Here is a 25,509-nt window from a genome sequence, read left to right on the forward strand (position 1 = left end):
TGGCACAAATCCATTCAGCAAAGTGTTACTGACCTGGACCGGTAATTTAATGTTGGCACATTGTACAGGAGTTGTGCAAGGTGCAAAGGGAGAGGTATTGTTTGCACTTTTATGGTACCACCATCTCTTCTGCAAACACAAAGGTTTCAGTGGAAGCAAGAGCGATACTACCAAAGAGGAGAGAATTCAAAAGGAGGAGCAGGTTTATAAACAAGACTTTGAAGATCTTTAAATGTTGTTGGGGGTTTTTTTCATAGTAAGTAATTGCAGGAGCAGCAGAACTGCCCTTTTAGTTGCAAGGGGCCTTCTGTATAGTCAACTACAAGAGTTTTACACATTTCCTAACCACCTAGAAACCATGGCACCACAAAGAACAACTTTTTCTACCAAGGAATTCTATGCAACACAAGTGTCATTTTTGCAGGGTCGTCTTGTCTCAGGCAACCTTTTCATCCATGGAAAAATGGGAACTGTGAGTTCACCACCAATGAGTTAAATATGCCATGGCCAGATAAATTTCAAATATGCCATTTTTCTCGAGAACATCCTAACTGGAAAAAGGCACTCACTGTTGAAACAGCAACTTTGTTATGGGCTATGAAGGGGTACTGAAGTAAGACTTGCTAATAATTGTGCTGTGATTCTTTTGATGTCTCAACTATGCTCACGCTTCAGTGTATTAGGGATTAGCACTTTGGTGCTATTGGGAACTTGGCCATAGGAGCAGCCAAACATAGTTGGTGATGAAAAGCCTTTTTTTTTTTTTTTTTTTTTCTTTTCTTCAGCTTGTTTTTGGCAAAGTTGGTTGGTTGGGTTTTTTTTTTTTTCTTCAGCTGTTTGAAGAATGGGGTAATCCTAGGTTCAGGTATCACCTTATTCTCTCTTGAATAATAATTTCTACTGCCTATTTAATGCTGAAAAAGGAAGGTGCAAGGAAACAAAAATCTGTACAAGCATAATATACTTGTACTTACACCTCCTCTGGCCAGGAACTTAGCATCCCCTCGACACATTTCACATCACATAGGAAAAGTTCACAGTACCAAGTTTTACAATCACAGTCACTCACAGCACCAAGATTGTCCAGACAAGAAGAAGAAGTTACCGAAGAGAAAGGCCACTGGCCAAAATTCACACAACTGCCCGTGTAAGGGCTCAGGTTAAAAATAAAGCACTGGTGGGAAAGTTAAGCCTAGCTTTTGCCAACTCTCCATTTGGCATGAGGAGAGCAGCGAGTCAGTCACCCATCCTAGCTGCACTTCTGAACAGAACAGCACTATTGACCCAGCTTTTCTAGAGGCTTTTCCAGTCCCTCAAAACCCATCAGCCACCAAGAGCTGGGGGGAGAAGAGCCCCATAGCAGCCCCACTTCTGCTGCTGGGAGCTGGAAGTTACCAGACTGTAAACATTTTGTTGGAGCAGTCCACTGGAGCAGGCAGTTGATCCCACTCTGTGAAAAGGAAGGTGGGACAGAGGCTCTGAAGCCCAAGCCCTGAAGGAAAGGATGAATGAGTGTGCGAAAGAAGTCTGGGCTGCACCTGCAGTCCTGCTCTGGGTAGCAGTTGGTTGTGCTTTATTTCCCCTTGCCATCAGGACAGCTTGAAAAAAAACACAAAACAAACAAACAAAAAAAACCCCAAAAAAAAGTTGCAACAGGAAACTGTTGTTTTTCACAATTATTGCAGCCTTGCCCAGATAACAAAATATAAGCCTGGGAGGGGCAAAGTCCTTCCTCAGAACATGGCCTGTGTGCTCCTGCTTCCGTGGGGCAGGTTTCAGGAGCAGCAGCAGCCAGGCAGAAGAGCAGGCCTTAACCCCACCCAACATTCCTGGAGCTTAAAACCTAAGAAAACTCTGTTCCTATGAGAGGTTACTGACAATTTTTCCCCCCCTAACCCCAAACCACATGCACACAGAGGACAGGATGCTGATACTTGGGCTTTCACCAAAGTTGGAGAGCCCCTGTGCCTTAAGGGCTCCTGCAGCACTTTGCTTTGCGTGCTGAAAAATGAGGTTCAGTTAGAGCCCAAAATAGAGCCCACCTCAGCAATGCCAGCGTCCTCTGCTCTGCTCTGCCCTTGGAGAGGGGGCACTTTGCAGGCTTGGCCCCATCTCTGCTCTCTCAAGCAGGCATGGAAGGGGGCCGGAGGGAATTTTGCAGCGTTTCTGGCTGTGTAAAGGAAGACCCTATGCTCCATGGAAAAGAAAACCAATGCTGATCCCATAAACATGCATATTCACAGAGAAAGAGAGCCCCAGCACCTGGGGATGCCAGCAGGAGGCTGCTGTAAACCCTGTTCTCACCAGAAATAAATGTCTCGGTGGTTATGAAATGGGGCCTAAGCCCTGGTTTATGTCCATGCTGGACTGTTTTGTTTTTGTTGGTTTGTTTTTTTTTTTTTTTTTTAGCATGTGAAGTCAATGTAAGATGCAAAAGGCTGAAGCACAGAGGTAGACATTTTGGCTAGGAGAAGGTGGTTCATGAGCTTGAAGTGACCAAGTGGCCAGCGTGCTTCCAGAGGTTCCTCAGCTGGTACACAAAGGCCTGGGAAACACAGGCAGCAGCTCTGCGAGACCCGGGGAAACCGAGGCGTGCTTCCCTCCGTCCTTCCCGTACCTGGAGGCAACGTCTGCTGGTCAGGCCCGTCTTGCATCTCGTTATTGTGGTCAGCAGGAGTTCTCTTAAAGGAGGGGACAAAATGCACTGGTCCCTGTTTAGGACGAAAAAGAAAAACTGCACCTTTATGGTTACAAAGCGACGCAATGTCCTGGGAGGGAGGGGAGGAGTGGGACCCTCCAAACAGCGGAGAGGCAGAAGCAGTGGAAGAAGTCTCAGTCACGAAGGACAGGTGCGTTTTCTGGGGACAAGTGTCATCCGTAGGCTCCTGCAGGTAGTAGGGTTTGTGCGGAGCTTCCGCTGCTGGATCCGTCCGTGAGGAAAGGAGGAGGGGAGCGGGAGTCTCACAGGGAAGCCCACGTCCCCTTCTTCCCCTGCTCGGCCACGGCGGAGGGAACCTGAGCAGAACGCAGAGACAGAGGCTCTGCCGGGAGCGGGCCCGGGGGCGGCGGGAACCTCTCCGGGGCCGGCCAAGGGAGGCTCATCCCTGGGCGGTGACCGCCAAGGCGTTCACGTACCCGTGGGGCCCCACGTCCACGTCGGACAGCCCGTGGGCCAGCGGGGCGGCGGCGGGGGCGGCGGCGGCCGGGCCGTACTTGGCGGGCGGCGGGGCGGCGGCGGGCCGGAGGAGGCAGCAGGTCTCCAGCGCCTCCAGGCCGCGGCAGGTCAGGAAGAAGAGGTTCTTGAGCATGAAGAGGGACAGCGGCTGCTGGTAGCGCAGGAGCAGCAGGCAGCGCAGCGCCAGCAGCGGCGCGTCCAGCAGCCCGGCGGGCAGCAGGAGGTGCAGGGCCAGGCGGGCGGCGCCGGGCGGGCGGGCGGCGCTCAGCTCGTACAGCCACAGCACCGGCGAGGCCAGGCAGAGGAAATAGACGGCGATGAGCAGGTAGCGCAGCGGGGCGGGCAGCGGCGCCGGCCGCCCGGGCTGCAGCACCAGCTCCAGCAGGGAGAAGCTGTCGAGCAGGTCGAGGCAGGTGGCGAGGAAGGCGGCGGCGGCGCGGTGCTGCGGCGGCGGCTGCGGCGGCAGGAGCAGCTGCCCGGCGCCCTCGGTGCCGATGGCCCGCAGCAGGCAGTACAGCAGCGGCGCCGACAGCGCCAGGGTGATGCGGAAGCCGGTGGTGCCCAGCGGCAGGCGCAGCTCGATCAGCTCCAGGATGGAGGTGCCCAGGATCAGCGCCGCCTTGGGCGTGAAGGCGATGGAGTAGATGAGCCAGGCGAGGTGCGCGTAGGCGAAGTCGCCGCCGCGGGGAGGGACCCCGGCCCCTCGGCCCCCGGCCCCGCGGCCGCCCGGGGGGCCGTGCAGCAGCAGCGGATGCGGCGGCGGCGGCCCGGGGGGCGGCGGGGGCCGCTCCCGGCGGCGAGCCCGGCTGTTGCGGCAGAAGAAGATGCCCCAGCCGGCCGCCAGCACCAGGTCTGTGGCGATCCAGCTGCACCAGTACAGGTCGGTGACGGCGATCAGGTAGAGATCCAGCAGCGCGCCCTGCCCCAGCAGCAGCACCAGGGACAGCGCCTGGAAGCCCCAGCGCCGCCCGCCCGCCGCCCCGCCGGGCCCCAGCAGCGCCCCCGCCGCCACCCCGCCGCCCCCCGCCCCGCCGCCCGCCGCCGCCGCCCCGTACAGCTCCGCCGCCGTCATGCTGCGGCCCGGGCTCCCCCCGCCGCCGCCGCCGCCGCCGCCGCTGCTGCTGCTGCTGGGGAGCGGCGAGGCGGCGGCGGGCAGCGGGGTGGCGGGCGGCGGCACCAGGGGCTTGCTGATGCTGCTGCTGTCCTCCTCCTCCTCTTCCTCCTCCTCCTCCTCCTCTTCCTCGGCGCTGCTGCGGGGGCTGAGAGGGCGGCGGGCCCGCGCCGAGCCCGAGCTGGACCCCGAGCCCCGCCGGCTGCCGCCGCTGCTGGAGCCCCCCGGGAAGAGGGGCTGCCGGTCGGCGGCGTGCGGCGGCAGCGGCGGCGGCGGCGGCTGGAAGGAGCCCGAGGAGGAGGAGACCGAGCGCTGGTTGGAGGCAGCGCGGTGCATGGTCCTCCCCGGCCCCCCGAGCCGGCGCGCCGGGCCCGACGGCCGAGCCGCGGCCCCCGGCCCGCCCCCGGCCCGCCCCCCGCGCCGCCGCACCGGCCCCGGGCCCGGCGGCAGCGGTGCGGAGAGCCCGAGCGGCGGCAGGCGGCGGGGGAGCCCGGGGGCGGCGCCCAGCAGCAGCTGCCGGAGCCGGGGCGGGCGGCGGCGGGGGTGGGGATGGGGACGGGGGAGAGGCTGCGCGGCCGGGGGAGGAGAGGAGGGGGGCGAGAAGGGGAGGGGGAGCAAGGCTCCCCCCGCCCTGTCCCGCGGGGATGCTCCCGTTTCACAGCCCGGGGAGCATCCCGCCTCCTGCCCCGCGGGACCTGCCGATGGGGCGAGTCCCGAATGGACGTGCCACAGCACCGCGGGACTCGCTCCGTAACGTCGGGCGTGCTTCAGTCTCCCCTGATCTCTCCAGGCTGGCCGAGACAAAGACCAATTGGCCTGGCACAGAGCCTACAGTGAAACACTCATTTGTGGCTCGTCTGTGCTGCTGGACATTCATCTGCCCCGACATTTGGTCTGGTGTGTTTGTTCATCAAAGTAAATGTCTTTTATGTCACCAATTTTCTGAGCTGGGCCAATCCATATGCTGCTGCCCACCTTGCCATGATGGGACAGAGCCTTTAAATTGACATGAATAGCTGTTCTTACTTCTATGAAGGCAACAATCGGGACCTTTATTGACCCACTACTAACGTCCTCAAATTGAGCTTAATAGCTGCCTGGATCTGTTCATCACCAAGGGTTGGCACATCATGTTCCAAAGTGTCTTGGTGCTCAGCATCACCATTCCTCATCTGTACCCGTGCCCACCAGCCATGAGCCAGGTGCTGCCTGACAGTGATGCGAAGCACATCAAATAAACCGTCACCAGAATGCCTGTATTAACAACACTTTGAGATAAAGATCCAAAATAGCTTCGTGTTTTGAGCATGTTGCTAAATCAACACGTGGCACTGAGCAAATGCTGCTTATGGGAAAGCAAATGGGGAAGGACATCCAGGACAGCAATGATAACCATCTAACACATGTTGAGGAGCCCTGCTCCAGTCAATGTCCCTGGCTGCTCTTGGCAGCAAGGAGAAATCAGTACGGGCTACAAGGAGAATTCATGCTTAAACTTGAAGCAAAGATGTGACTGAATAAGGGAAAGGAAGAATTTGGGGTAGATTGACACAAAGATTTCTTTGGGCAGACAGCAACAATCAGGAGGAAAGCAGGGGATGAGGAAGGTTCACAGCAAAAGCATTGCTGTCCTTGGAGGCTGGAGCGAGGGGGCACAGATAAGTTAGTTTTCTAAAAGCATGGTCAGAACAGAGGGGAAAAGAGAAGGTAACTGGAGGCTATGCAAGCTTTAATATGGTTATTTGGGCAGCTCAGGACTGAAATGGTACCACATCTAGGGACAGCAACAAGCAGCTGTTCTCATGGTCCCCCACTACCCTGCTTCTAAGTCCATGCTGCTGCATCCCTGCTCCCCTACCCTCCTTGGCTGGGCTGCAGCTCAGAGAGGGGACATCTATTTTTTGCAGTGCTGGGATACGCTTTCCAAGACTCAACCTTGCATCAGCACTACCTGTGCCACTGCCTTCCTCTCAGCCACCTTGTCATGGTCCCCAGCAGCAAAGGAGACTGAACATGCCATGTGCTTCCTTGCTGAGGGCTTTCTTGTGAACTCCACCTTTCCATTAGCAAATAAAAAAAATTAGTTTCAAGAAGGTCACCATTTTCAGCCCTCCAAAGAGAGCTGTTGCCGTTTCTTTTCCAGCAGGTGACTGTGTGACACCCTGAGGCTGAAGACATGTCAGAGCAGCAGCCCTGGACAGCGCTACCTGCATTCAGCCCAGGCAGCTCATGGGCCTCTGTCAAGGTGCTTGTCCCAGGCATCACACTGGTGCCTAAGGTTTTATCTTCCATGTATTTCATATTCTGTGCTGCCCAGAGGTGCAGTTCTGAGCTCACACTCAGTGTCACTCAGCTCTGCACACAACAGGGACACAAAACAAATCCTTTTCCTGCTGCACACCAAGGACAACTTTCAGCCCAAAAGCACAGACAAGGGTGGGCTGGAGGGAGGAACAAGAAGGATGGGACCTCACAACCTGCAGCTGGAATTGGGCAATTAGACCTCAATATGCAAATGAACCAAAACTTATAAAAATGCAAGACTTCATGGCCACTCAGACATTTTGTGCCCATTTTGGGTCCACCTTGGGTGTAGCCCTGGTCGGGCTCTTGTCCTGCCCAAGGTGGATCCTGGAGGCCTTTCAATAAATCCCTACTTTATTCTCTGGCTCTGTCCAGTCTCTGTTTCAGGTCAGCCTTCCCAAGGCATCAACACCTCTGGCACCCCCTCTGCCTTCCCCAGGGGCTGCTCTCCATGATCCACATCCCACGTCAATGCCTCAAAGGTGCCAGGTTGCTGCAGCAGCACAGGGGACATCATTCCGTCTGCTTTGTGGGGGTCCACAACCACCCATGACAGGGAAGTGGCCAGGTTCTGCGTGCCTGCAACAATGCAGCAGAGTGAGCTCTCAGATGAGCTTGGGCTGAGGTCATTCAAGATACAAGAAGGCAGAGAGCAGTGACCTGTTGGAACCCTGGAGGCTGAAAATTTCAGGCTCTCTGTGCTAAAAGGTGTTGACCCTCAAGCAAGCACCACATTTGACCTGAGGCCTTGGAACAGGCTCCTGAAATTGAGTGATGGCACTGGGGTTGTGGGTGTGTAATTTGAAGAGAATTGTGTGATCTCACAGGGTGAGAGAAGATGGAAGACTTTAGGCATTTTCTGGGTCCTTCTTCTTCACCCTCTTCTTCCTTCTTCTTCATAGGTTTGGGTGGTTTTCTGCAATTGGTTGATGGAGTCTGCACTGCAGATTTCAAGTAGTTAGTGATTGGGTTTAAAGTGAAAATAATTTAGGTGGCATTTCATAATTGGACGAATTGTCCTTGAAAAGACACAGAGAGTGCCCCACCTCCCCTCCTTGCCAGATGCACTCCTGTCATGTTGGCTTTGCTCTCCAGCCTCTAGGGCTGCGTGGATTATCACGGATCTGACACAACCCTGGACTCTGCTGAGCAAGGCTTTCTCTCTTTGACTGACTTTGCTGCCAAAGAAAAATCCATAGCCAAGCAATTGTTTAGACTACAATTTACGTAAACCCCCACAAACTCTTCACTGAAGGCTCTGTGGATGGGCTCTGTTTGAGGGAGGATGGAGTCCATGGCCAAGGAGAATGATTGCTCTGTGTTGCTCTTGGCAGGTGTTGGGAGTTGCCCAGTTCAGGACAGATCAGCGTGGTATGAATGACACCAGCTGTGCCTCCTAATTTGGTTTCCACAGAAAGGCTGGGTTAGATGGCAGTGCAAGTCTGTGTGGGAGAGGGTCAAACCACATCCTTATGTTCTGCATCCTGGCTTTTATCCAAGGTGGTGGGCACCTTCACCTGAAGCGTAAGCCAATGCTTGTGTTGCTGGCATGATTCATGCATGGTCAGCCCTCAGCATTAGCTAAATTGGTCTCGGTCTTGCCACATTCTGCTGCAAGGGGAGTTTTCCACTTCTACAAGAAGATGTGGAGTGAAAGCCAAGCATCCATCTGGGCAACAGCCCTCTTGCAGAGCTCCTGCCCTAGTTGGGCAGCAGAAAGTGACAGCTTTTTCTCCTTGGCTGTCGTGCTTTGGATCTCCTGAGCAGTGCAATTCCCTGTGTGCCATAGGCTGGACATGCTCCTTCAGCTGCCCTGGCAGCCTGCCACAGGCTCTCACATCTCTGCTTTTTTGATCCAGGCACTCATTCCACAAAGAAGCCTCATTCCCCAAAGCTTTGGCTGGCTGGTGTCCCATCTGCTGGGGTACAGGGAATTTTGGGTGGGGGTCTCTGGGCTTTGGGAGGGATCCACACACCCACAGCTGGTGTGCAGCCCTGGGAAATGGGCTCTGACCCAGTCACAGGTGATGTGGGGAGCAGGGAATTGAGGCATTGAGGCAGCTGGGAGGGAGCTGGGTGCTCAGAGGGCCTGCTGGGCTGAGGCTGTGTGAGCAGGGCAAGAGCAGGCTGGTGGAAATGGTTCTCTAGACACCTCAGGATACCTGCTGCAGCTATGAAGATTCCTGCATCCAAGGTAGGGAGGTGGGAACAGGGAGGACCTGTGGTTGCATGGCAAGGGGAGCTGTGACAGGGAATGGGGGAACACTAGGAAGGAGGGTGGAAGGTCAAAGGCTTCCTTGGGCTGAGCATGGGCTCCAGCGATGTAAACACAACCCAAACAGTGAGGTGAGGATTAGAAAGGAGCTGATTTGTAGGAAAGGAAGCAGAAATTGTGCCTCTGCTTTAAAATGGGAATGAGGGGAGAAATGATTTCTACTTGAGAATGCACTGAAGAGCTTTTTGTAGCACACTGTAGGATGAGATATGACAAGCTGATGCTTCCCATGTGATCCAGTTATTTAATGCAATGTGCAGTCCTTGGATGTGTTAGTGCTTAACCATTCCTGTTAAAACATTAAAAAGCTAAACTATAAATAGCTTCTGCTCTTCAGCAGCTCCCAAGCTATATTTTTGGCTTTTTTATGTATTGGTGTGTATGCATAGAGATGTGTGTGTATACATGTACTTAAAGGCAAACAGCAGACAACAGAGTTTTGTGCAGCAGTCATACCCAATATCTAAAATGCTCCCATCCTTAGTTTACCCTACAAGTGGAAACAAGTGTGCCCTCAAAAATACCCCTGCTGGGGAAAAGCAAAACTTTCTTGAGGGCTGAACTTGGGAGGAAACAAAATAATGATTCAATTTCCTGGGGGAAGAAAAAAAAAAAAAAAAAAAAAAAAAAAAAAAAAAAAAAAAAAAAAGTAGATATATGGCTGAAAGAAAGACCAGAAACTAGATACCTAATTATACCCTGCAGTAAGCTGTCAGAAACTGGCAGCAGTGGGAGGGAAGGAGGCAAAGCTGATCTCAGGGAGTTGGAACATAATCTGCTCCAACCATACTTAAAATGCCTTTTGTGTGGGAAAGGAAGCTTCTGGGATTCTCTGACACACTCTTTGTGCTGCACTTATCTAACCCATTCAAATGGTCAGGGCTGAAGTTACAGATTAGTGTAAAAAAAGTTTCACCTGGCCAGTGCCAAAATTCAGCGATGCCTTGGCTTCTGAACAGTCTTTGTAACTAAACTGCTGATTCTGTGTTATGGCTCAGGGAATGCAGATCCTCTTCAAAAGGATATACAAGTGTTAACAGTCGATTGCTTGTAATTACATTTCGGTTCAAAGAGCTTTCAATACCAGCAGGAAATGCCAAGGCATTTCTTTTCATGCTTGTGGCAGGGCAGGGGCTTGGAGAGTGGATTTGGGGTTTGCTCTCGGTATTTTGTGGTTACTCAGTCTAAGCATACAGCATCTATTGATCTGAACTTGAGGAGAACATTCTTCATAGTTTAAATGACTGAAAAGGAAAAGTAGGTTTATTACAGTGAATTAAGTGTTTTCTTGATGGAGGTTTGGTTCCTAGAGAAGAGGTAGCTGCCTTGCTGCTACGGGGTTTTAAACTGTTGCAGACTGGATTGGATCTCTGAAGGTTTGTAAGTGTACAGTGTTCAGCAAATTGACTGTGGCAGGAAAAAAAAAAAATATATATATATATATCTAATTTGTGCTTTTATGATTTGGGTTAGGAAGTTGGTAGGCCCATAAAGCTACCAGGGCAAGAAGCAGGGACCAAGCATTTACCAAGGGTTATTTTTCAGGGCAGTAATTCTCACAGCATTTTCCTGGGAGCAAACTCCTCCAGGGCTCTCAGTCCTTTTGTTCAAGTTGGTTTTTCTCCAGTGTTTCACACCAGTGTTTAACTCTGCACCCTAGGCTGGGTAAGGATTTCTGTCCTAAAAGCGACACTTTAACCCTAGGCTGCCCTTGTGCTTTGACAATTAAAAGCATTTAAAATTGAAAGAATGCCCCTGGGAGTTTCAGGTTGTGATCTCTCCCTGCTTAACTCAACCTTGATTAGCCCCATCTTAGGTGAGTGCTCCAACTGCCAGAGCACTGGATAAAAGCAGGCTGATTAACACTTTTTATCATTCTTTATTAAAGGTCAGGGCTGTAGGTCACTTCCCCAGGATGTAGAATATAACTCAATTGCTCTCCCTGCTGAGAATGGGAATCCTTGTCCAGTCCCTTCAAAACTGCTTTACCTTTCAACATCAAATTCTCAGGACTCTGCATCATACTTGTTTTGCTGTCTAATCTGCCTCCTGTGAGCTGTGTAGATGGGAAACCTTCTGATTAAGTATAAGAACAATGAAAGTGAATTGGCTGTTTCTAGATTATTAAACACGATGGTTTCACCTAGCAAGGTATTTAATTTTTTGTTGAAATCAGGGAAAGCTTTTGGTTCTAATCTGAAAGTTTGCCACTTAATTGCTGAAGGAGTTATCTTTCAGGGTGCTTCCCTCAAGAAAACATTATAAGAGCCTGAAGAACAGGGAAAAAAAGAAAAAAAAAAAAAAAGGCAGACAGAATTTTCCCTAATAATCTTTTAGGGCAAAGATGTGAAAGAGAGCAAGATAATACCCATTAAATGTACACACAGGAAGTTAAAATTTCTTTCAAAGAAAACATGATTTTATTATTTTACATTTATGCTTGAACAAAGCAGCAACTCTGCATTGAAATTAATATGAAATCTAAAATAATCACAGTTTATGATTTCTCTGAATGATATATAATCACTCTTCTACAGTGCACATGACATAATCTGAAACATTATCATTTACTGGAGGGAGAAAGACATGGAAAGGTTAGAACTGGAAGGAAGGAGACAGTAGTGTTATCTGGTGCCCTGAATGCCAGGTTAGTGGTTGCATGTCCTGTAGAATAAAGGAATTGACTTCTCTGGCCACCATGTTATTGCACACTATAAAAGCCCTTTGCTTCAGATCCAAGACAAGCTCTAGCCCTTGTTTCCTTCCTGCTGTTCTCAGTTAGAAGCTCCCTTCTGGCTTGACTAAAACCTGTTTATCTTTGGAAGATGGAGTTGTTAGGATCAGGTCTTTGCCCTGTTTGTTGTACAGGGCTCTGCACCATGTAAATATTAAGGTCTTGGATCAGCAGTGAAGGCCCCTCTCCTGCCTGGCCCCACCATCTGCACAGAAGGATGCCTGTTCCAAAGGACAGAAATACTGCTTCAGAGACACCACTTCTGAGCAATGCATGAGACATAGGAAGAGTTTCGTTCCAGCCACACTGGATGCCAATTCCAGGAAGCAGCGGTTCCAAGGAAAAAGGGTTTCACTGAATTCCGGCAATAACAGATGTCCATAAATGAACTGGAGGTAAGCTACAAGCCTGTACAGCATTCTAGCACAACTCATGGAACAGAGGAGACCTGCCAAGCAATTTCATTAATAGAAACCTTTCAGAATCAAGCCAGTGTCCAACAGAAGCAGGAGAAGCCAGATTTCCTACTCCATCCAGTGGGTCCATGCAATTCCCAGGCAGGGGCTTGGACAAAGTCCAGTTTCAAGGAGCTGGGAAGAGGGGAAAGGTCTTTGCATTACTCAAACCAAGGGCAGCCCATCTGGTTAATTAGTGCAGAGAGCAACAAAGCAGAGGATTTTTTATGCAATCTTACATGATATGAATTAGGGAAAGGGTACAAGATATTTCTAGATTCCTTCTCCTCCCTTCTGTTCAATTTCAACTCGCAAGCAAAGCATTTTTTTTAATTCCTTATCACTGAAGTTCCTCCTACGCATTTTTAAAACTCACAGAACTCTGATGGAAAAAAAAAAAAAACCCACACTAATCCAGAGCTAAAAGCAGATTTGGCATCTGAAGCAGATTCACATCAGTCAGCTCACCTCCACTGCTATTCCAAAGATGGAGATGCCTGGCTCCCTCCCTGTGCAAATGCATTCCTTCCTTGGAAGAGGTGCCACAGCCCTCAGGGCACAGTGGTTCAGCAGCACCTTTTCTCTGAGCAGCTGGCACCACACTTTTAACAAGACAGAGCTCTGCCAAAGGCTGGATGCAGATGGACAGACCTCAACATTTCTGCCATCAGCACCCACCACGCTGATGTGGGGCTCATTTTTCCTGCCAGCCAGCAGCTCCCTGAAGTCCGTGAGGACCATTCCAAGGAATCCCATTCAAGCCACCACCCAAGTCAGCAAGTACCACCCAGTACTGCAAGCAAAGGGAGTGTTCCTCTTTCTGCAGTGGATGACAGTGACTCTGGAGAAGTGCTGCAGCTAAAGGACCTTCCCTGTGTTATATCCCAAGTCCTTCCCTGTGCCTGCTCTTCTGGGAACTGGAGACAAGCCCTTGTCTTGTGCAACGAGATGAAATGGTGATTTCCTTCTCTCTCCAGTGAAAGCAAAAGGATTCAGATCTGTGTTACTCCCATTTGAGCTGCTTTTAGGAGCAGCCAAGCAATTCTTGTCCTGATGAGACAAAGGAGAAGAACCCCAAGCAGTGGTAAGAGAGGAAGAAACTGCTTCCCACTGTGGATTCCACAGGAGGGAAACACATGCAAAGAGGTATTTGTTCTGCTCCTATTCACAAAGTAAAGGATGGGTAACTAGTTGCCTGGGTAACTAAAAGAGCAACTGGTCTGCTTCACACACAGAGCCTGGCACAAGTTAAGAACAGAGCCTATGCTGCAGTGACCTTCCTAGGAAGATCCATCAGGACTGAGAGGGTGGAGAGCTGCTGAAGCAGAATTTCAGTGCACATGGATGCTGAGATTTGAATTAAGATCTGAAACTTCTGTGCAGAACATCATCTTTGCAGCCTTTGTATGGAGCTGTGTAAAGCAGGAAGGAGGAAAGAAGAGGCATAGCAGATCTGTTTCTGATACTTCAGTGTAGTGTGAGCTGACTGCAATTAGGAAAACCAACTCAGTTGTGTTGGCTCGAAGGCTTTTCATCATATTCACAGGCTGATTTGTGCTTCTAAAATCACAATGCTTCTCTGGAATTAAGACACTCCTTGCTAAGCCAAATCTTTTACATTAATTCCTCATGCAAACCTTGCTTATCTTCTTTGGAATGTCTGTGCAGACACAAGTCTTATCTTTCTCTGGATAGCCTGAGCTAGGGTAACAGAGGCAATAGAAGGTGCATGTTGTTAGGGAAATGTCCCTGGGCAGGCAAGTCCCAACCGCTAATTTATGTTAGAGGGACTTTACCTGCATATTAAAGAAAGAGGAGGGACCAGAGGTCAGACTGTTTGGGGTATCCCTGAGCTGCAAACCATGTGAGGGATGAGAGGAACAAACGAACTGGAAGACACAGACATTTGTATTTTAAAAGAACAGGCCTGGGGATCTGGGGCTCTGCTACCGTCCTGGCTTGATGATCTTCTCTTTGAATCTTTGCATGCAAGGAAGGAGCAAAGGTGGACTCTGACTCTTCTTGTTTGGCCCTTGTTTCAAAGAAGGGCCCCTCTTGGAAGCTGTGCCAGCTGGAGCAGGTGGATGTTCCTTACAACAGTTGGGATCAGAGTGGGTGCCAAAAGAGCCTCTTGCTGCAGCACTGAGTTCTGGGCAAAGACAACTCTGCCAATTCAAACTCTGTGGTGGTTTCCTCTGCTACTGAGAGCAGGCTGCTAGCTCCCTGGTGGGATGTGAAAAGGCAGGGGTGTTCACAGAATGCTAAATAGGGGGGAGGGAACAATATAACTTTCACCTCAGCCCTGCAGCAAGTTGCTCTGGCTACTGCAGCTTCCTTTGAGGGGCCCTGCCTCTCCACAGCTGCCAGATGACTGCAAAACAGAACTTTGTTTCAGACTGACAGTGATGCAGTAGCAAATCCCCCGGCAAAGAGAATTTGTTAAAGTCTGTAGGCACTTATTCTTCACGAGGAGAATGTTAAGACTTAAAGCCTTCTCTTGGCACAGGGCCACCACAGCCCAGCTCCTAGTGTGCTGGAGTCAGAGTCTGGACAAACAGCACATTGTACAAATTGATGGTGGCTCCTTGTGTGGGGAAGAGCTTCACCCTCAAGCACCTCACAAAGAGGAGGGTGGGCTCCCCTGATCTTTGCACACAAAGGGTGGAAAAGAATGAGCTGTGAGAGCTGAACAAAACTGGGATTGCTGGGACAAGCTTGCTCCTCATACCCTGTTTCCATTATGGCTCAATTACGGCTGGCAGAATGTAGTCACAGCTGAAAGTCTGTCAGCAGCTGTCAGCATGGCAGATGAGTACCAAAAAAATTAAAGGGCTTTTAGTGCTGCAACAGGGAGTTTTCCTTAACGTCAGCTAGATTAGAAAATCCCCCCAGGTCCCTCCCCATTCTTCCCCTCTTTTCCTTTCCAGTACACAAAACCCTTACAGCAGATCTTTAGGCACACCTGTCTTAACCCCTAGCTCCAGTTTTCCTTTTTAAAAGCAAGTTGCACAGCATCATCCACATCCTGGACTATGTAAGAAGGCTCCAGCAGGCTGGGGTCGAAGCAGAAGTCCCGATGTCCATGGAACACTGTCTCCTCTGTCTGTGCCTCTGTTCTCTTGGCAACGTCACCGTTGTGGCGGTAGACCCCAGTGCAGACCAGAATGGACTCACAGCTCTCCACTGAATTGTTGCAGTCATTCCTCAGCTCCAGGGAAACCTCAGCCTGGGCACTGGCTGCCTGTGGGCTCCTCTTCAGCCCAGCCTGGACCTGGTTGTGCTGAGCTGACTTGAGGTAGTTGTTGTAGAGGTTTGCCCCATAGACGTCAGACATAGGGTTATCCCTGGGTAAGGTCACAGTAGGAAACAGAACTGAGAAACAAGCCCATGCATCTCTCTCTGCCTCTGGGGGACTGAGATTAAGACAGCTCTGAAGGAGGAAGGGGTGTGAGATAGCTGCTAACATCAAGAGGAGCAGCTGGAGTGGGCCAATGAGTACACCTAGCAGTGAGTCCTGCTCAGGACATTTGCACTTTTCAAAGGGGAGACAGCCCATCCCAAGCACCCGCAGCAGTTCCAGCCACTACTGGATTATATTCCCTACATTCCTGAGCTACAGTACTACATTGGGGTCTCTTAATTTTGTCTTTGAGTCATCCTATGTGCACTCTGTATCCTTCAGTTCACAGCTTTCCAGTGTAGGGTACAAAAAGCTAGCAAGCCTCTGTTGCAGGATATGAGGCTCCAGAGACACCACTGGAATTTTGGTGTTAACTTTACAAATATCCAGAGGGAAAAATAATTAAGCAAGTCAGCAAAACAACAACAAAAAGAGCAGTCAGTATGCAATTCCCCAAGGAGAGCAGCAGGAAAAAATTCTCTTACCCAACTGCATAGAGGCGCTGGATGGGAGCCTTCCAGCCCTGCTTCTCTGCCTGCTGCTGGATTAAGAACTGGGCATAGCGGTAGGTCACTGGGCTGGGTTTGCCAATCAGGGCCTCATACTTCAGCTCCCTGCCTGTCACCTTCTTGTAGATGCTCTCCAAGCAGAGAAGGAAAGTGCCATGGCCAAACCTGTCCCAGAAAGGAGGTCATCAGCATCCCCTGTAACACCACTGAAGCAGCAAGCACTCCTTGGTTGTTGCTTGGTTTTGGATATGCTGTCCACACACAGCTCCACAGGCAGTGGTTTGGCTTGTGTTTCTCCCCCAAGTTTTAGTCTTTTATTTCTCATGCAGCTTTCATGTCTCTGCTGCCAGTTACATCACACAATCAAGCTCTTAAAACATTCAAATGCTAAAAAAAACACAGTAGGAACTACACTCTCCACAAAAGAGGAGTATGAAATAGGCTAAACCAAATATCACACGTGCTTTTCACCTGGGCATCTTGGCTTCAGCCATCCACAGGAGGTCCATGTTGCAGGCAAGGATAGGCAGGTGAGGGTATGGCACATCCTGCAGCTCTGCCCCAGGGTTCCCATTGCTCAGGAGTACATCAGTAATGAGTTGCAGGCTTGTCTCCCACCTCACTGGCTCGCCAAACAGAATCACCCCTGCAAGATATTTTGAGAGTTGTTTGGAAACTCATAGCAACCAAAAGCCACTCACTAACAAAATCCCTTCTCTGCTGGGCTGCCCAGGGCTCCAGTCTGCACCATGTGCACCACTAGTCCCAGATACTGGCACACAGCATGGGGGAAAGTTGCTTTTTTATCCAGCTTTTTCCAACAGTGAGGCTGCCTCCTGGCTGTACCCTCTGAATCTGCTGCCCATGGATAGCAGTGAGCTGACAGCACATCATTAGCTCCCATCCCAGATGGCCTGCCCTGCTCTTAGTTCTGCTTGCTGCTCATACATAAACACAGGCCACTGCTTACCTTCTATAGTGGGGAAGCCAGTGGTTGGAGGAGGCTGCCAGAAAAAAAGGAAGGCTGGATTAGTAATGCAAAATCTAACTAAACAAAACTAAAAATGCCGCCTCTGAACCTGCCAAGGCAGTTCCAAAATAAGGCAGGACAAAGCCACCTGGAATTCTGAAGGAATATTTTTTTTTTTCCCCTCCCCCATCCCAGATGGGATTCCACAGAGCTGGAGATGGCAACCAAACCATGTCAGCCCTCACTGCAAGGAACAGCAATGGAAGGCAGGCGTGGCATGAGAAAGGAGAGGGGAGAGTCACTGCCCTTCCTGCAGGAGCCAGCACTGGGAAGAGCAGAGGCACTGGCAGCTCAGTGTCAGTGCCAGGCTCTTGCTAAGGGAGCTCACAGTGGCCAGCTGTCCCTTTGCTGTGTGCTGTGACCACCCCTTCTGCTGTTGCCTCAGGAAATTACCAGTTGTTTCGGCCTCCGGCTCAGGTCCACCATGTCTAACAGAGGGTATGCCTTCCTCAGGGCCTCTATGGTGACCACGTGCTTGAACCCAAGGCTGGTTCACACCATCAAGGAATGTTGTGGACACTGGTTTGTCTGGGGTTTTTTTAAAGTTTTTCTTTAAGTTACAGAGGCATCTGTGGGATTAAGGAATGTAAGTGCCAGTGACAGAGCAGTGTGGTAGTGCACAACCTCATGGCTTTCTGCCAGACAGGGACACCTTCCACTAGATCAGACTGCTCAAAGCCACATTGTATTTGAGTTCCTTCAGTTGCTGTCAGATTCTGGGTAAAGCCTTATCCATGGGACAGCTGGGAGTGATTGATCTCTAATGGGCTTTGCCATAAAAGAATGGGAGGAGCACAAGTTTATCTCCAAAGTCAGAGACTCTAAAGCTGATGGAGTCCTCATGGTTAAATCTCACCAACAGAACAGCAGTCACAGGAGAAGTCATGAGTGTGAGAAGCCAAACACTGAACAGGGGAGCCAGGAAGTGACCAGCAGGGAGATCCACAGCACCTGAGCCTGTCCACAAGGACGCTGCCCCAGAAGGTAAGCCTCATGACCTTTGTGTCTCCTTGTGCTTCAGAAGCTGAGCAAGCGAGGGGCAGGGCAGGAGCCTTTAGCTGGGATGCCGCAGCAGGACACACAGAGCACCCCGAGGTGCAAAGGATACTTGTAGGCGTTCTCCTCCAGGGGCCCCTGCCCGGCCACCAGCATGCACCTCTGGTGGAACTGGCTGAAGAGCTGCAGGGGGCTGTGGGACAGGATCACCTGCTCCGGAGACACCTGCGGGACGGAGGAGAGGCTGGCTGGGACCCGCAGGTAGGATTGCAGCCCCTTCTCGCGGCGGTGGGGCGGCATCTCCAGCCCCTGGGGCCGAGGGGCCAAGCCGGGCGCTGGCCGTGCTTCCCCCGGGGCCCGCTCCGAGGCCGGGACAGCGCTCCCCTGCCCCGTCACCGTTACCTGCAGCCCCAGCGCCTGGGACAGCTCTCGGGCCTTGGCCGACCGCAGGCAGTTCCCGGCGTTGGTCAGGAACACGACGGGCACCCGCAGCCGCCCGCCGCCGTCCGCCAGCCTCTGGAAGGCGCGGCGGGCGGCGGGCACGGGCTGGCTGCCCCGCACTAGCACGCCGTCCACATCGAACAGGAACCCGAAGGCCGGCGGCTGCAAGGGGAGAGGAGGGCACGGTCAGCCGGGAGCGTCCCCGCCCGCCCCGCGCCGCCCCGCGCCCCTCCGCGCACGCACCCGGCTGCAGAGCCCGCGGGCGGGCGGCCCCGGGGCCCGCAGCAGCGCCCGGCCGGCCCGCAGCGAGCCGCGCAGCGCCATCCGCCCGTGCCGCCGCTCCGCGACTACAGCTCCCGGCCGCCCCTGCGGCCTCGGGCACGGCCCGCCCCGGGACTACAGCTCCCGGCCGCCCCTGCGGCCTCGGGCACGGCCCGCCCCGGGACTACAGCTCCCGGCCGCCCTGCGGCCTCGGGCACGGCCCGCCCCGGGACTACAGCTCCCGGCCGCCCCTGCGGCCTCGGGCACGGCCCGCCCCGGGACTACAGCTCCCGGCCGCTGCCCCGGGACTACAGCTCCCGGCCGCTGCCCCGGGACTACAGCTCCCGGCCGCTGCCCCGGGACTACAGCTCCCGGCCGCTGCCCCGGGACTACAGCTCCCGGCCGCTGCCCCGGGACTACAGCTCCCGGCCGCTGCCCCGGGACTACAGCTCCCGGCCGCTGCCCCGGGACTACAGCTCCCGGCCGCTGCCCCGGGACTACAGCTCCCGGCCGCTGCCCCGGGACTACAGCTCCCGGCCGCTGCCCCGGGACTACAGCTCCCGGCCGCTGCCCCGGGACTACAGCTCCCGGCCGCTGCCCCGGGACTACAGCTCCCGGCCGCTGCCCCGGGACTACAGCTCCCGGCCGCTGCCCCGGGACTACAGCTCCCGGCCGCTGCCCCGGGACTACAGCTCCCGGCCGCTGCCCCGGGACTACAGCTCCCAGCCGCCTCGGGCACGCAGGTGTCAAACCTGCCCTGTGGAGGGGCTGCTGCTCCGAGGCTTCAGCTCCGGGCCGGCCCTGCCGCCTCGGGAATGCCGCTGCTCCCGGCTTACAGCTCCCAGGCGCGGCTCGGGACCGGGGCGGGCGCACGGAGGGCGGCCAGCATCCTGCCAGCCCGCCCACGGCGTGGTTCCCGGGAATGGTGTTGCCAGGGAAGGGTGCGGGTGCTGCCCGCCCCTCCTTCGGGGCAAAGCCGAGTTGCGGGTTTGGGGAGAGCTGGAGAGAGGCGCGTGTTGGAAGCAGCGCCGGGGCTGGAGGGACCTGGGTGGAAAGCGGGGTGCGCTGGCTGCAAGCGGCGCTGCCGTGGTAGAGGTGTGCAAAGTTCAGTGGCGAGGAGAGATTTGGGCAGGAGGGAGCGAAAGGCTTGGAACCCTACGGTGCGATCGCAGCGGGTTTATCCGAGCCCTTCAAGAGATCAAAGAGCAGGAGACTGTCGGTCTGTGAGGGAAACGGCTCCAGAACTGTGCGGCTGAATGATAACACAGGCCGGGCACAGCCTGGTTTCAGCCCGGCGTGGTTCCTGCCTGCCCGGGCCGCGATCTGCATGCCGAGGGGTGGCACCGCAGCTTGTCGCCTCTGCCTGACCTGTGACTGCTGTGTGACCAGGGCAGCGATTGTCCCTCGGCACTGCTGAGTGCCACCTCCAGTGCCGCGTCCGCTTCTGGGCCCCTCCCTGCAAGAAGCTGAGGTGAGGAGCGAGCCCAGGAAAGGGCAGCAAAGCTGGTGAAGGGTGTGGAGCACCAGCTCTGTGAGGGGCCGCTGAGGGAACTGGGGCTGGAAGAGAGGCTGGAGGGAGGCTTCATGGATCTCTACAATCCCTGACAGGACGGTGCAGCCAGGTGGGGGTCGGGCTCTGCTCCCAGGACAAGAGGACATAAGCTCCAAGTGTGCCAGGTTGGACATCAGGAGGAATTTCTTCACTGGAAGTGTAGTGAGGTGTTGGAAGGGGCTGCCCAGGGAGGCGGTGGAATCGCCATCCCTGGAGATGTTGAAGAAATGGATGTGGCAATTAGTGCCGTGACAAGGTGGTGATCAGTCAGTTTGGATTTGACCTTGCAGGTCTTTTCCAACTTCTGTGACTTGCTCGGCCTTTTCTATGCAAACCCTTTTTCCTACAGATAAATAAGGTTTTATAAAACTCTGGTCACTTTTTTAACTCTTTGACAGACTGCGTGCCTCTTTCCTGCACCATGAAACAGGAACCTTGACACTGAACTCAGCTGAGGCCCTTCCAAACCTAGGGAAAGTAAAAGGTTCATTTCACATCCATGGAGATGAAACAATGTTTGTTTGCTTTCTCACTGGGCTTAGGATCTCCTGAGCCCCTCGACAGGGCAGGTTAAACACGTATGACTTTAGGCAGCAATTACACAGTGTAATTGTTTGTTTTTACGCTTGCATTGCCGTGAACACCAACCTTTAATTCGGTTTTGACCCACTTTAACACCCAGAGCCCTATTTGCAGAGCTATTAACGCACTGGCAACCCAGAGATATACATTTGTACAGATGGTTATTCCTCCTTAAGTGCTTTTGCCTTGAGTGAATTACCTACTGTTTATTTTTTGTAATTTCCTCAATTTGCCAGGATTACTTTAATTTCTCAGCGTTACACTTTTGTTTTCTTTTTTCTTTGTTGAGGTTAGGATTAAGACATGGGAAATTAGGGGTTTGAGTTTGGACTTGGATGTTTATTAGTTATTTATAAGGTGTGAGGTCTAACTAGTAAGTTAAAGAAATGAGTTAAAATTGAGTACTTTTGATTCTTTCTAATGTTATTTAAGTGCCAGTTACCTAGTAACAGCATGATACTTATTTATGTTTCTGATTTAATAATAACTATTTAAGGCTCATAATAAGGCTCTTTTCCCACCTAATTACAGAAAACTACCTAAACTTGTGAAGAAGGACTCAGGCAACACCTAAAGCCCTCTATCTTAACTTACATGTACTACCATTACCAACACAAAATCTAAGTTTTTAGCATTCCAACACTCAGAAGTGTTTGCAGCTCATGCTGCTCTGGCAAAATTTATGCTGGCCTTGGAGAGATTACTGAAAATATTTAGCTTCCTGAAGAACTGGGCTTCAAACCTTCTCCCACCAGCACAAGGAAGGCAGCTAGAGCTGCTCTGAAGTGTGCCTTCTCAACTGCGTACAAACCAGAGGCCTCCAGCCCTGGTTGTAGATGAAAAATAGTCATTGAGAGAGGCGAAGACTTTCTGAAATTAATGACAAACACAGGAGCCTTGTCTCGGGTGCTCCTCGCCCGTCCACCCTGCTGGCAGAGTGAACATGTGATTGATTTGCTGTGATTTCTGCTTAGGGTATTTGCTAACATGGATTTATGGGCTTTTAATGACACAGCCCCTTGCAGGTTAGACGGGCTGTTTTGGTTGCTGGTTTTGGTGCCTCTGGACTGAGCTGCTTTGTGGGGGTCTGTCAGTCCCTCCTATTTTAAGTGTAGGGATACTTTTGCCCCTTTCTTCTCGTTTCCAAGGCTTGCAAAAGAGCTGGGAGAGACATCCAGAAAGGACTTCATTGCTAACAAAAAGTTTAGTGCATTAAACATCCAGGAGTTGGGGGGGGCAGGTTTGGGGTAGGGGCTGGGGTTTTTAGGGCTGGGGTGGGTTTTGGGGGTGTTTTGGGGCTGTGAGGTTTTTGGGGGTGGGGTTTTTGGGGCTGGAGGGTTTTTGGGGTGAAGGCTTTGGGGGTGGGGGTTTTGGGGCTGGAGGGTTTTGAGGGTGGGGTGTTTTTTGGCGGGGGGGGAAGAAGCAGGTTTTTGGGGTTGGAGATTTGGGGGCTGAAAATTTTGAGGATGGGGGTTTTTGGGTTAGGGGGTTTATCCCCCCCGATGTGGGTTGTAATCCCGGCTCATCCCTGCGGGAGGCGCTCCCGCTCCACGGCCCGCAGCTCTCGGGGGGCTCGGGGCTCGGGATGCGGGCGGGGATGCGGCTCTGGCCGGAGGGAGGGAACGCCTTGTTCTGCTCCCAGAGGGGCTCTGCCGGGATCCGCTGCTGGAGAGGCGTCCCCAAAGCCTGCGTGCGCTTCGCCCCTGCGGGCTGCCAGCGCTGCCGGGCTCATTTTTCCAAGGAAGGCTGTCCCAACAGGCTGGAACGATTATTTTTAAACCGGCACGGGGGGTTTTGGCCAGCGGCCGGGCACAGGCTGAGCCGGGCAGCGGGGACCGGCAGCGGCAAGGCTGTCAAGCCCCAGCCCTCCCAGCAGCCGCAGGCAGGTTTTATTTAGCCCATCATTCCTGTGCTGACTGCTCGGTTGTGTCTTTTTCCCTTCAAGCTTTGGGAATTTTTCTGACTCCGCAAGCTGTACGTGGAGGGACGCCGTGATTTCCTCTGCAGGCACATCTGGCCACAGCCCTACCCCAAATACCCCCTGGGATGGTCTGTCTGCCCTTCTCACACCACCCACAGGGGACTCCCTCTTCTTCCCCTGTCCACACCGTGCTTGGATGGGTCTCCCACCCCCTTTCATAGGTCACTATGAAGACAAGCAAAACAAGCAGCTGCCCACAGCCTTCCCCCGTGGGTCTCTGTGTAAACTTTGCAGCTCTGTTTTCACTGGACTCACAGCCCTGTCATCACCTCCCTCTTCTTTTCCTGACCTTCTCACATCCCCGTCGAAAGCTGCCTTACCTTCCATCTCGTTTCTCACTGCCGAGGTTCTAATGGCCTGAACCAGCTCTCCCCCCACAGTTTATCTCTCCTCTTCCCATGCTGCAGCCTGCTCATGGAATGATGGACAAGCTAAAGGTTGAGAAAATACAGTAAAATGCCTTTCTTATCCTGTAATGACCAAGGGGGAGGACACAGGCTGATAAAAATGACAAGCCAGGAGAATTGAGAGCCAGACCCTTCACCTGCCTGTCCCTTAGTGCACAGAAAACATTTGATAGACCTGCTGTGATTGCAACTGCTGCAAGCCTGGAAAGAAAGGAATTAAGGACTGAGCCAATTAGAGCTACAGGTTTCTGACCAAAGAAATGTCCTTCTGCTACCTGTGAAGAGGCTAATTCAGAGACTTTTATAGGAAGAATACCTGAAGCAGGCTGGTCATTTGGAGTTGGTGGAAAATGCATCTGCAGCTCTGTGTTTTATGGCCAGAGGGCTCTGCTTAGCATCTGGCACCTGCATAGTCCCACTGCAGTGATGGAGGCTCACATGACAGACAGATCCAGCTGCTTGCTTGGGCCAAGCTTTGTCTTCAACCACTTACTTTGCTTCTCTGTTTTTATTGGCATGATTTTTGACAGCAGCCACTAGTGCTGGATCAGCCATTTGCTGGCGGTGAGTGACCAGGAGGCAAACATTTCATCCTCTAAATTGCCCCAAAGGCAGTCTAAGATGCTCTGCAGCAAACACTTGTGCTGCAGACAAAGCTCCATCCACCTCCCATTTAAACAAATTGAACCTGAAGGGACCACAGGGAGTGACAGATGAGGGAGATAACAGGCATAAAGGTATTGCTGTGGCTGCTTGAAGTAACTGTAATAGAAACTTCCATGAATTTTCTACTCTCCTTGCTTGCTCCCGAGTCTGGATGGCGACTGAAGCAGGTCTTTTTGCCTCTTATGTCTGCTCTACTCAATCTCTCACCACCCTCGAGGCTGCCTCCTCCTCTCTCACCTCAGATATTGAAACTCTCTCAAGCTGGCACTTTCTTTCCATGCCCACCACCAGTACTTTGGGCAAAGCGCCTCACGTTGTACCTGGTGCTCCACAAGGCAATTCTTTGAAAAGAATTCTCCTTATTTGAAAAGAATAGGCTGATCATTTAGTCTTCTCTTTGTTTCCGTCTATTCCCTTCCTAAAATCATGCTAAAAGGAAGTTAAATGGCCTTCAGTCATTCCTTTACTTTCCCATGCTGTAACCACCGCAGAGATGGTGCAAAACTGTAGTGGGAGGAGAGGCAGCACGAGGAAATCCTGTCTCTCAGGTGGTCTCTGTATCAAAACACAGCCCTGAACTGTATGCAGCTACTGTGGGCCTTGGGGAAGGGGGAACAGGGGTCCTGTGAGGTGTTTTGCCCAGGTGATTAACACTGCGTTAGATCCACAGATCAAATTGCCCTTTGCAGCCTGCTGTGAAGGCATTCCAGATTCCCTGATCACTCTAGGCTGAGTGATGGAGACAACCCCCTCCACTGCACGTTCCAGATTAAAACCTCCCGCCAAATCTGGGTATCCCCTGGTGTTTTTAAAAGGGTGACAGAAAGAAGAAGAAGAACAACAACAGAAAAAATAACCCTTACAATTAAGACAGGTTTTAAAATTTAATTATAGCCTATGTTCTGAAAGAGACAAGCAAGAGAGCGTTATCTGTGATGTACTCGCCAACAAATGCGAGCAGGGAGCCAAGGTACTGGGGAGAAGAGAATAGACTGGCAGCAAAACCCTTGGATTATTGCTGCTAAAAGCCGAGTCTCAGTGAAGCCCTGCAGTCAAATTTACCCAAAGCTTTGGAGCTGAATGGATTGGTCTTTTATAACTGCTGTGATCCAGCCTAAATTCCTGCTTTTTTTGCACACTTGGAGTTAGAGAGGTGGGGATGCAGCCTCTCAATTTACACCTTTCTCCTGAGTAAGGAAGAGCAGTTGACCAGCAGCAAGGCAGGCTGGCCCTCATTGTGTCACACTCGCCCTTTTGAGGGCTGCATCAGACCTGTGCCATTTTAACCCCCTGTGATTTCTGCAGAAGCCTGATTCTGCTGTAATCCTGGACAGCATCACACATTGGTGGCTCCCAGCACTTGGCCCCATCACGGCACAGTTGTGAAGTAAATAAATGGCCACGTGCACTACAGGCTTGTCCTAGGAAAGCAAGAACAAACTGGACACAGCACGTAAACTGGTTCCAGCAAGCATTTGGCAAATGGAAGATCTAGCTCAGCAACTACTGCAGGTAATGAGGAGAAAGGAGGACTACAGGTAACCAAAAAGTGGTTCAGGACCTCAAGGGACAGCATGCAGGAAGAGCTGAAAGCTTTCTGCTATGGTAGAAAAGGAAGGGGCATGGGTCA

General features: G+C 52.3%; 2 protein-coding genes and 1 long non-coding RNA gene across 3 annotated transcripts; 1 reads left to right on the plus strand and 2 right to left on the minus strand.

Moving 5' to 3' along the window:
• Positions 1-3,085: 3,085 nt before the first annotated feature.
• On the minus strand, positions 3,086-4,622 carry TMEM121B (transmembrane protein 121B). The gene has a single exon (XM_066320234.1). The coding sequence runs from the start codon at positions 4,620-4,622 to the stop codon at positions 3,099-3,101; it is 1,524 nt and encodes a 507-aa protein (XP_066176331.1). The 3' UTR covers positions 3,086-3,098.
• Positions 4,623-11,256: 6,634 nt separating this feature from the next.
• On the minus strand, positions 11,257-18,765 carry HDHD5 (haloacid dehalogenase like hydrolase domain containing 5). Its single transcript, XM_066319419.1, has 8 exons — positions 18,674-18,765; positions 18,392-18,592; positions 18,102-18,214; positions 17,387-17,480; positions 16,934-16,967; positions 16,435-16,609; positions 15,940-16,128; positions 11,257-15,398 (listed from the first exon to the last, which is right to left on the minus strand). Exons 1-8 carry the CDS (start codon positions 18,752-18,754, stop codon positions 15,029-15,031), a joined length of 1,257 nt encoding a protein of 418 aa, XP_066175516.1. The 5' UTR covers positions 18,755-18,765; the 3' UTR covers positions 11,257-15,028.
• LOC136361468 (uncharacterized) lies at positions 17,474-20,397 on the plus strand. Its single transcript, XR_010743639.1, has 3 exons — positions 17,474-17,977; positions 18,122-18,250; positions 20,300-20,397. It is a non-coding gene; the product is annotated as an uncharacterized lncRNA (long non-coding RNA).
• The last annotated feature ends 5,112 nt before the right edge of the window (positions 20,398-25,509 follow it).

This window comes from Sylvia atricapilla, chromosome 5 (assembly GCF_009819655.1).
Source record: "Sylvia atricapilla isolate bSylAtr1 chromosome 5, bSylAtr1.pri, whole genome shotgun sequence".
Classification (NCBI taxonomy): Eukaryota; Metazoa; Chordata; class Aves; order Passeriformes; family Sylviidae; genus Sylvia; species Sylvia atricapilla.